The 10,803-nt window shown below is 38.6% G+C and overlaps 1 protein-coding gene across 1 annotated transcript in view; it reads left to right on the forward strand.

Moving 5' to 3' along the window:
* The first annotated feature begins 763 nt into the window (after positions 1-763).
* The window catches only part of FAM168B (family with sequence similarity 168 member B), a 24,005-nt gene continuing 13,965 nt past the window's right edge, over positions 764-10,803 (forward strand). Inside the window, exons 1-2 of the mRNA XM_019542930.1 lie at positions 764-844; positions 5,559-5,642. Coding sequence (XP_019398475.1) covers positions 775-844; positions 5,559-5,642 — 154 coding nt within the window. The 5' untranslated portion in view covers positions 764-774. The remainder of the gene's footprint in view (positions 845-5,558; positions 5,643-10,803) is intronic.

Below are 10,803 nucleotides of genomic sequence, written 5' to 3' on the forward strand. Positions count from 1 at the left end.
CCTATTTAAAATTGGTCTTTTCTGGTAAAGATGCTAATTAAGACCAATTTTAGATGTGCATGCTAATCAGAAGTTTGAACTAGCTGTGCCTTTCTAGTAACCTTATGCCACATAGCATAACATTTTTTAAGCTATCTTCTTTCTTTAATGTGTGAGCTAGTGGTGCTTCAGGAACTAAGATGTGGTAAGAGACTGGAATGTTAGGCAAAGGGATTCACTTACGCTTATAGCAGTTTCCACAGACTGGCAACAGGAGCAGTGCAGAATTGATAGGGTAAAGGGAGAGAAGGGGCCTAGACTCGATGTCTCTGGAAGCCTGTGTTCCTAGGAGGAAGTAAATCAGGTCCAGCATGGAGGTGCATGTACATGAAAAAATGGAAGAGAGTAGGCAGCTATAGCCATGGTCTAGTGGTAGTGAAGGCTTGTTTGGGAGCAGGTGGTTTTTTTTGCTCTGTAGGATAGCAAGGGATAGGATCAATTTAAAAAAAAGTATATTCAATCCATGGGGAAACACATTTCTTCCCTAGTAACACTTCCTCAAGGTAACTTAGGAAAAATGATGCTTAGAATCTTAGAAGCAGTTGCAGTGCACATGTTTCTTCAGCTGCAGCTCAAAATTATCATGGATGGAATAGGTGTTGGAATTATGTACTTTGCTCTATCATGCATTTCTATTTGCGTTTAAGGCATTGATTCTTTGGGACTCCCTGTAATGTGCTAACTGTGTGTGATGGTTGTTTTTGGGTTTTTTTCTTGCCTTTAGTTACTGAAACCATGAATCCTGTCTATAGCCCTGGATCTTCTGGGGTTCCCTATGCAAATGCCAAAGGAATTGGTTATCCAGGTAAGCATCCATGCAGTACATCTTACTTTTTGTCTCTCTAAAGCCATGTTTGTTGATTGCTTTGATTTAAAATCTAATCAGTAGACACTAAATATATGGTGATAACTTTATTTTACTATATTAACATTTCAGGAGTAAATGGGGCATGTAAGTTAGTTGACATTCAGTGTTATATCTGTTTTTTACCAACTAGAGCCTCAAGATAAACTGGCTAAATTAAAATTTCATATCCTTCAAGGAAACAATTTGGTCTATGGCTGCCCTATTATTTCCTGCCACTTAATTTCTCTTTTCTCTTGGTTTTTATTGGCAATTGATAGTCTTGAGATCCATGATCACAAAACAGATTTGGAAACATTGTAGGAAGCATTGCAGTAACTTTTCAGGTATATTTTTAGTGATGGCAAAACCATAGGGACTTATGTGTTTTTCTCTCTCTCTGTCTCTCCCTTGTTTTCTGGTTCTGTGCTGATGGTTCCTCCAACCACTGCCTGGTTCTGTCCTTCTTGACATTTTCCTGTAGTCTTAAATCCAGTGGGCGTGTCTGCATGTGATTCTTTAATGTGCATTAGCCTAAGCTAATGTGCAGTAAAAATGGCACATGTTGGCTATTCATGCCTAAATTTGATACCTGCAGATGCAGGTATCAGATGTTGGCATGAATAGTTAAAAAGCATTAATAAATGTGTTGATGCATTAAAGCGCATTAACACTCTGTGTTGACTAACTTCAGTCCCAAGTCAGTCTACACACAGCTTTAATGCCTGCACATCTAGACACCTGCCTAAACCCACTTAATGCACATTAAACTAATGCATGTTAAATTTAAGCATGCTATGTAAACATACCCAGAGATAGTCATCAGTTTCACTCCTGGTGCCCTGAGGAGTGCAGCAATTGTATCAAATTACTAATTACCCCAGCACAGGATTTTCTGGGGAGAAGGATGAAGTGAAGAAACATTGCAGGGGATTCTAATGCATTACAGGGGTGTCAAGTCTGGTCTGTGGAACTGTTTCACATGGCCCATTGGGGCTCATAGAGGGCCTGGGAATTCAGGGGTGGGGTCCACTGCAAAATTCCTAGCTGCATGGCCCAGTTGGAAATGTTTTGGTGGTAGAAGTGTGAGCAAAGGCTGTGTTTAATCTCCACACTTCCACTGTTCACCCCGACACCACTGTCATCTCTGGATCTGGCATGAGTGAGTTTGACAACCCTGCTATAGTTGCATGTATACACGTGTGTATTTCTGATATATAAGGTTAAGTGAACTCCCCAGTTGCTGCTTTGTACAGTCTGATTTTAAATGTCTGGGGCAGTGGAGGCATTTGTCATCCTGTGGGAGACTATTTCCAACTCGGCAGGTGTCCCTCTCAGGAACTTGTTCTTAGTTCATGCAGTATTATTTATATTCCCTTTATCCATATTAAATTAATCTCTGGTTCACATCTCTCAGATTTTTTAATAGATGCGTGCCCCCCTGCTTGGGTAAAGCATACATGAAAATGTTCGTTTCAGAAAAGTTAGGAAGTCGAAAGAATTTACTTTTGTTGCTCTTGTGAATTTTCAAGTCTTCCTGACATTTTGGTACATGGAAACAAATACAGTGCCCTGGATATGACACCAGCGTTGTACAGAGTGGGACTGTTGCCCCTTCATTTGCTAACTCTTGCTCTTCACTTTCTGGTTTACTGCAACAAAAGTTAAATGCCTACTTTCTTTTAAAACCATTAAAATAGCAACAAAAAAGAGATGGAGCGAACAGTTGCTGTACGGTATGTTGCAGAGCATGAAGCTCTGAAACTCGTAGAAGAGTGGTCTTGTTCTCTGCCATAAGTAGTTTATTGATTGTTCTATAAACTACGTTAACATTATAATGAGTAGCAGTTTTACACGGAGTTGGCTTTTCTTTGAGAGAGGATTGAGTTAAATCAAGGTTTCCTGCTTGTTAATTTAAATTAAGATTAAAATTGTAGATTTAAATTAATTTATTTAAATCCTGCTTTTGATTTGTACTGTTTTTCTAAAATAAAAGTTCATTCTCATTAATTTGTATAATGATCAAAACACTGATTTGTAATTGGAAATAGGCTTCATGCTAAATTTGATTGTGCATTTTGCTAACCAGGAGGCTACACTATCTTTACCCATTTAAAGCATTTGAACATAATACATTTAGAAAGTTTCCAGGCTTTATTATGTGTAAAAACAGTGAATTACATGCTTCTGATTTACTGGTTAACTCTACACCAGATTTATTAAGTTGCAGTAATATGAACAAAACCAGTATTTTAGAAGTTGCTTTTATTAGTTACTTAAAACTACTTGAAATCTGCTTGACAACGAGAGGTTTTTTTTTTTTTCCCCAAAATGTTTTTACTTTTAGAACATTGATAAAACAAAGGAAAAATTAAATGTTGTTAGTAGATTGACATTTGCCAAATAGGATTTTATATAATGTATAAGCAGAGAATAGTAAAGTTAGACCTTAACATAAGTTGTCTGAAACTCTTAGTTTAAATAGGTGGGGGGGTTTAATATTTTTAAATTCTTCAAATCTGTTCCATCTGTCCTACTTCCATTTGAAAACTTTTTCATTTTTGTTAGGTTCTTCACAGTCTGCAAATTAAAAAGCACAGTGTCCTAGCTTCACAAGTTAACTATTGAATTTAATAAATTGATTATTCTTTAGAAGGCATATGTTTTTTCTATTTCCTCTAAAGGCTTTGAGTACATATATTTGAAATTATTTTTTGAGAGTTTGAATGCATATTAAATGTGAGTTGTATTTAGCATTCTTCCCCATGAGCAGGCTATCTCTATATTTTGGCTAGATAATTCATTTTGTGTTTAACTGAATGTAATTGATTGATTAGATAAAATAGCTTAAAATAAATTACTGGCGTACACGTTTGTATTGCCTTAAAGTGGCATATTGACACTGGTGATTTAAATTATAGTGTCAAGTTAGTACCAGTTGTTTTGTACTTTTTCTTTTTGTTCACTGTCTGTTAAGTAAATGCTGGACTAATTAGGTGTCATGTCAGATAAACTTGTTCAATTGTGACATTTTCTCATAGATTCTTTGTTCAAAACTACCAATTTATTTTTGTTGTAGCATTTTCTCATGTTTAGAAATACTTTCAAGTGATTGATGGAAGGCACATCTTGTCTGGAGGAAATGTGGAACCAGAACCATTGAGATGCTTTTTACCTTAGACCTGCCTACCTAAAATGAGTGCTCAAAATTCAGATGCTTTCTTCAAAAGCACACGTGTTGTGTGGAGAAGTTATTGAACCTTATTTCATGTTTGTTTTACATTTTTAATAGATAACTTGCTCCTGGAGCATCTTGTTCCCATGGAGCTGCAACTGTTACTCGGGAACTAAAACCTGTGAAATAAGAGAACTGAAAGGCTTATACAACCTTAAATAATGTTGTAGATTGCCTAGCCATTTTGCGTAAGATATCAGATTGACCTAAAGTATTTCATTTTCATCTAGTTAACTTTTTAAGTAACTTAGAATATAAAAAACTCATTCTAGCAAATACAACAGCTGTCTTTTCTATATCCCTGACAAATATTTGTACCATTTTTAGTAATGCTTGGCATAAGGCCTCATGTTTATTTTATAAATGTATAGAATACCAAATATTTCTTGAGTGTTTTATAAAATGTAGGTAAATTTATATTTCTGGTTCCCAAGTGTTGACGATCTTTATTGTTTAGAAAAGACGATTATCAAATGAATTTATTTGAATAATAATAATATAATTGAAGCTTTCAGCTATTTAAAGTTTTTTAACAAAAATGCCTGCGTTGTCTTTTTTTTTTTTTTTTCCCCCCGCCCCCAGAGAACTTGTCATTTGTATGTCTGTGCGTCTTTTAGTAATACCAGTCTTTCACCTGGTACTCTTGCATTATGAGAAACAATAGGATCACTGTTTTCCAAGCAGTTAACTCAAGTAATGCTTGTCTATGGAAGGATAAAGCCATCAAACTACATAGCTTTCCATTTTTCAGTAACACATGAAGTCAGTGAAATAATTGTAAACATGTAACCCATGGGCAATTAAACCACTACATACTGTTATTACCTTAACAACTGGGGCCAGTATATCATGTTTCTTTTCTTGTGGTACTTTGTATGTATTCTGGTGTAAAGAGGTCAGGATAGCATTTTGCAATTGTCTCACTAAATTGCTGAGTATTACCATTGTGTTTTGATACTATATAAGAGTTTAACCAACATCTGAAGGCAAAGAAATAGGGATGGAGGGGTGGAGTGAATTGGGTTTGGTTATTAGTTTTTCTGGCTATTTTGGGAAATGAATCCAGTCACTCAGCCACATTTACTACATGGTAAAAAGATAATTCACTATTTGTCTGTACTTCAGTGTTTGAGTGGTGTTCTTGTAGATTTTTAAACCAGAGTTTACAGACAGCAAATTGCAGAAACATGTTTCATCTGGGCTTTCACTTAGAGAACAGGGCCATCAGCTTCTTAGCTGGTCCCCTCAACAAGTATTCTATCTCAGAGATTTGGTGGCATCCTTTGTGGAGCATGGCAGTTACCAATTAGGACCAGTTCCATCTGATTTCACAAGTCTGGTATAAGTGTAAAACACACAGCATTCTTTGAGATCAAAGCAGGTGGCTCCACTATCTTTGTAATCTAGAAAATAACCTTGGATTGTTCTTTTACCTCTTAGCTGGCTTCCCAATGGGCTATGCAGCGGCTGCTCCTGCCTATTCACCTAATATGTATCCTGGAGCAAATCCTACCTTCCAAACAGGTATGAAATAAAATATTTATTGCTTTAAAACACTCATTGCTTCAAAAGGGTTTGAGATCAGGAATGAAGGGGAATTCAGTATAGCAGTGTTCTTTCACTTGAAAATAGCTTAGAAAACTAAACTGACAAACTAAATTACTTAAATTTGGTTTTGTTTGCTTGCTTTGGAGGCATGATCCACCTCAGCATCCTCTGAGCTCCCACCCCTCTTCCCCATTCCCCCATGTGCTCTCCTTCCCTATGTATGAGAGAAAATTAACACTTCTTGGGGGAGGTTTTGAGGCTAGACTGGTAGTTAAAATCCTTTTAGAAATTTTTGGTGCATTCCTTTTGTTATGCAAACTTATTGTTACCCTTTTTGTATCTTGCCCTTAATTTCCAAGTTTGTGATGAAGGTTTTTTGAAGGGATTCTGGAATATATCCTTTTCACTACCTCACACCTCTAGCCTACTAAAATTAAGTTGCTGCCTCCCTGTTTTGATCATGTCCTGATTCTGCACATAGAAATTGTCTAGTGCGCATAAATACTGGCCAGTAGTGGTTATGAACCTGGACAGTTATACAGTTCTTTTCCTGCTTGGTCATGGGGGAGGAGCTGTGTTCAGCAGCTACATTTGCATGTTGCTTAGCTGAGATATAGGCAAGGGGAAGGATTGGAAGTTGGGGGGGAGGTGGGGGTGGAGAATAGATGCAGAAGGGTCCAAAGAACCAAAACACAGCATCTTGAAAAACTAGCATTGTGCTAAGTAGGCTGTAGCCTACCAGAGTTCATGCATTTCCAAATAAGTTGGTCTGTAAGGTGCCACCCAACTCTGCCCTCTGCCTAACCTCATACATAGCTAACTGCTTCTCTCTACTCATAAGATAATATACTGTTTCACGGTGTCTGACAAAGTAGGGTACCTATGAAAGAGAGACCTAGTTAGCCATTAGTCTGAGTGCAAATCTACCCTGCTTTCTGCCTATACAAGCTCATGCCTCTGAACTGATCTATAAGGGTATCTTTACATGTGCTCTGGGGAGGTGGGGGGAGAGGCATTTTAGTGGCTTTGAGAGCCCCTCTAATTAAAGCACCAGCTTTGTATTCAACATCCCACAGCTTCCAAACGGTTATGGGGGTGCTTTAAAGCTTGTTCAAACTTCAGTTAAAGTGCCCCTGCTGCCGTTTTGAAGCATGGGGGTGCCTGCTGTAGAGACCACCCAATTGTGAGCAGCCAGGAAGGTTTATACCTTCCTCCTCAGCCCTGCTGGCCGGCTCAGGCAACTGTCCCTAGGCTGGAGTTCAAGGTCGTTATGCAAAAGAGCAGGGGCTGAAGGGCTCTGCACAGCCAGTTGCAGGCAGTGCTAGGCTAACCCCACCTGCTGCAGCTGGCATGAGCACTTTTACATGTGCTCCAAGAGCTGCTCTAATTAGTGCTGCTGCATCTCCTGTATCAGTGTTCCTGTGCTTAGAAATAGTGGTGGGGGTGCTTGAACTAAAGTTTGTTCATGTGTATATTATAAATGTAAAACAAACAAAAAAGGCTTACGTGTAGTAGTTTAAAATGCCATGCGTTATTACCGAACATTGGTTATCAGATCACCATCAGCCAGTATGGTGGATTAATAATTGGCTATTGGCATCGGCCAAGAAATCTTTATCAGTGCACCCATAGAAATTGTTTATCCATTTGGCAAATTACTATGCAACTTATCTGGAGAAAATGTATCTAGTAATGAGTGCAACATATAAAAAATGACTGAAATTTCCTGCAGGATGGGAAGAAATGAATTGTCTGAAGAACCTAGTAAATTAACTAATGTGTTATTCCACTAGAGTTGAAGTGAGACCTAGCATTTTTTAAATTGCTGACCTAGGCAGTGGGACAGTAGTTCTCTGATCCTGGGAAGCAAGCAGTCTGTAGTATTAATGCTTGGTTCTTGCTTCTGTAGTGTTTAACAGTACCTTTTGGTCTGTCTTAAGATTTTTTTTCATGAACCTCCAAGAGCTCCTCGGCTTGAAGTGCGTTAAAAATATGTATGCATGCATCCAAATTTAGCTTTTGGATGTCCACATACCATCGTAATTAGTGGAAAATTTGTACTGGGGAATAGTTTGTTCCAGTTGTCATGTAAAGAATCTGGTTACATCTGAAAGGAAGGTTTCAAAGGTTGAATTTTATTAGCCAGTGCTGGCCCTAGAAGTTGACAGAATACTGACAGCCATAGTCTTAGAGCCCAGAGTAAGTACCAACTCATAAATCGATAATTTTAAGCTTGCGTAATGGCAGGTCCTTTATTCTTAAGAAATCAGGGGAGACTTCTAACTCCTTCAGATGCCGCATGCCATTGTAGTGAGAGTTGATACAGATAATGCCTTAAAGCTTGCTTATTTCCAGGGCTGTGGGTTCCAGTGAATCATCAACTTGATTCGGACTTATTCTTAGAGGAAGGGAATGATGGCATTGGTTGAGGTGAAGGGGAGTAAACCATCTAAACTCTTACCTATCTGTCCAGCTTTTTAAACTTCTATAGAATAGTTGCTTCCTGTGGAAATATATAAATTTCTGAAATATATAAAAATCTGCAAAATGCTTTGTTTGGCAGATCTTGGGTCCCTGCTTCGATTTACTATATAAAGGCATAGCAGGAAAAGTAATTTCTGGTTTCTGCTTTCTGGTGATTTGATTTTGAGTTGAGATAAGATAAGAGACGATGGATATTACAAAAAACCCTCAATTTCATGAAGTCATCTCATTTTATCATAGTCTACAGTGAGGTCCGGGCCTCTAAGCATGTGGGTGTTCAAGTGGACTGGTTTGTTATTCCAAACTGCAGGCTGTTGGATAGGGCATGGGAGCCAGTGGACACCACCTCATGCAGAGTAGACTTTGGCTTGAGATGCGAGAACTCTAGATGAATGCTGCCAGTAGGTGTTTCAGGGTATGTCTGTATGGTACAAAACAGAACTGTGCTGTGACATGTTATGCTAACCCCTGAATGAAAGTCAGCATAGCTAAGTTGATGGAACAGTCCTAGGTCAGTAAGCTATGCTTAGAAATTTTCTGTGGATGGATACTACAGACTCAGGTGGAACTTGCAACTTCTTCCTTTGCTGTCAACTGGAGCTGTAGGAGAGGTGCCTGCAAAACAGTATTTGCTGGCCTCTAGAGAGAGAACTGCATTAGGAGCTTAACTGTCTGTTGTTCTTCACAAACTTACACAGTTATACTGTTTCCATTGGTACAGCACAGTGCTGTCTTGTAGCACTGAAGGCAGAAAATCCATTACTCGTATCATCAGAATTCTTAGCGCTGTACTGAAAAGCACTTGTAACTTGTTCGTACCTGGAGTTAGCCTCAGGTGACTAGTTACAGCCCCAGACCCTGTTGCAGCATCTTCATGGGGGCCTTGTTGACTGCTGCTATGCAAGACTCCTCTCTGTAAGCTGCAGTTGAAAGCCGGGAGGAAAAAAATGTACCATGTGAATCCATAGCTCTCCTCAGAAAGCTGGGATTGGCTTGGAAGTGTTTGTGGCGTGCAAATGATGGTTTAAGAGAACTATTTCTATTGGTTTGGATTCTCAGTAGTAACAAAATTATACCCTTAAAATAAATTGCTTGTGATGAATAGACTAAAATAAAAATGTTTGGTGTTCATTTGTTTTGTGTTTTAATTCAGAGCACTTCACTTTGTTCACATTTCATAACTTTTAAAATTGACCTGTTCTTCTGACAGCTTTCTTGAGGAGTTAAATGTAAGATTAGATCAGAAATTTAGAATTTGATTATTTGTCATACATTCTGTGGTAAAGGAATTCCTTTCATTTCGGGGAAGTGTTAAAATTAGGTGGAACAGTGTCTTTTAAGTGTACCCTTTTTTTTTTTCAGTTTTACTTAACATTTGTTAACACCATCATAGGAGTTCAGAGTGCTCAGATGTTTCTAATTAAGACAAATTGGTTTGGGCAACTGGGATTTCTAACCTGAAACATTCCTCAATTAAAAGGTACATTACTTATTCTCTTGATGCAATACTTAGTTTTTTCATAACCAGCATTTTCTAAGCCCAGATCTGCCATACCCTTCCTGCATTGTGTGCAGATGTAACTTTTTTTTTAAAGCTGTCTGTTCTAAACTGCCGTGCTCTGAAAACATAATAGATTTGAATGAGGCAGGCATTTGCTCTCTGAGGGCAAGTCCAGACCAGCACGCACGTGCAGGGGCATGTGCAGCAGGGGCCTGTGGGTCTCCCAGTGTTAAAATACTGGCGCCACTGCAAATTTTACAGTGCAGCGAATGGTTGTGTTTGCGGTTCCTCAAACAGCTCTGAGGCACTGCAGGCTGCCTGTGTGCACTTGTCTGGATACAAGTGGGAAAAGAAGACTTCATGGCATTACTTAAAGCTTGCATTTACACCTTGGAATAGTAAATGTTAATCTGAGAGCATAGTGCTTGGTAAGTAAGTCTCCTTGAATATATTGAATGTCTCTGGAGATTTGGATGCATTTCAGCAGAAATTATCTATATCCAGTATTTTTCTGCTAGCCTAATAATATACACACTAGCCAGTTGCCTGTCAAGAATGACAAGGGGGAGGGGGCCTGGGATGGAGTGCTGCCACCTAACATCCCATGCTGCTGCTGTTCTGCCGCTTGCAGGGAGAGGGATGGGGGAGCTGAGGCCAGCAGCAGTGGCCTCTGCTCCCCCACCCTCTCTCAGGTCCTCGGTGCAACTTTGGGATCATGGCAGTGCTCCGCCACTCTTGGAGCACTCTGATTGATTGGCTGTTTCCATCAGCCAATCAGAGTGTTGAATAAAGCATTAGACAGACAGACTTAGGCTTTTATAATATTAGAATATTTTTAACCTTTAAATAACTCCATATATTAGAGATGGACAGTACTTCCCCAGTATACTCTCTGGGTACATGCTACCTTATTTTATTATTTTAGGCACTCATTGTAACATTAATTTTAACTTTCTGCAGCTCGATGGTAGTCATTCAATCTGGTCAAAGGCAGTTGGTGTTATCAGAATTAATGTACCAACAAGTTTTGTTTGTTTGTTTGTTTTAAATATCTACTATTTATTTTTAGGACAATGTGAACTAGAATTAAATTTTCATTTTAAAAAAAATGAAAAATCAGTTTTGAACAAACCAGAGGAGCCTTTTTATAAA

This window comes from Crocodylus porosus, unplaced genomic scaffold (genome assembly GCF_001723895.1).
Source record: "Crocodylus porosus isolate Cpor-Errol unplaced genomic scaffold, CroPor_comp1, whole genome shotgun sequence".
NCBI lineage: Eukaryota > Metazoa > Chordata > Crocodylia > Crocodylidae > Crocodylus > Crocodylus porosus.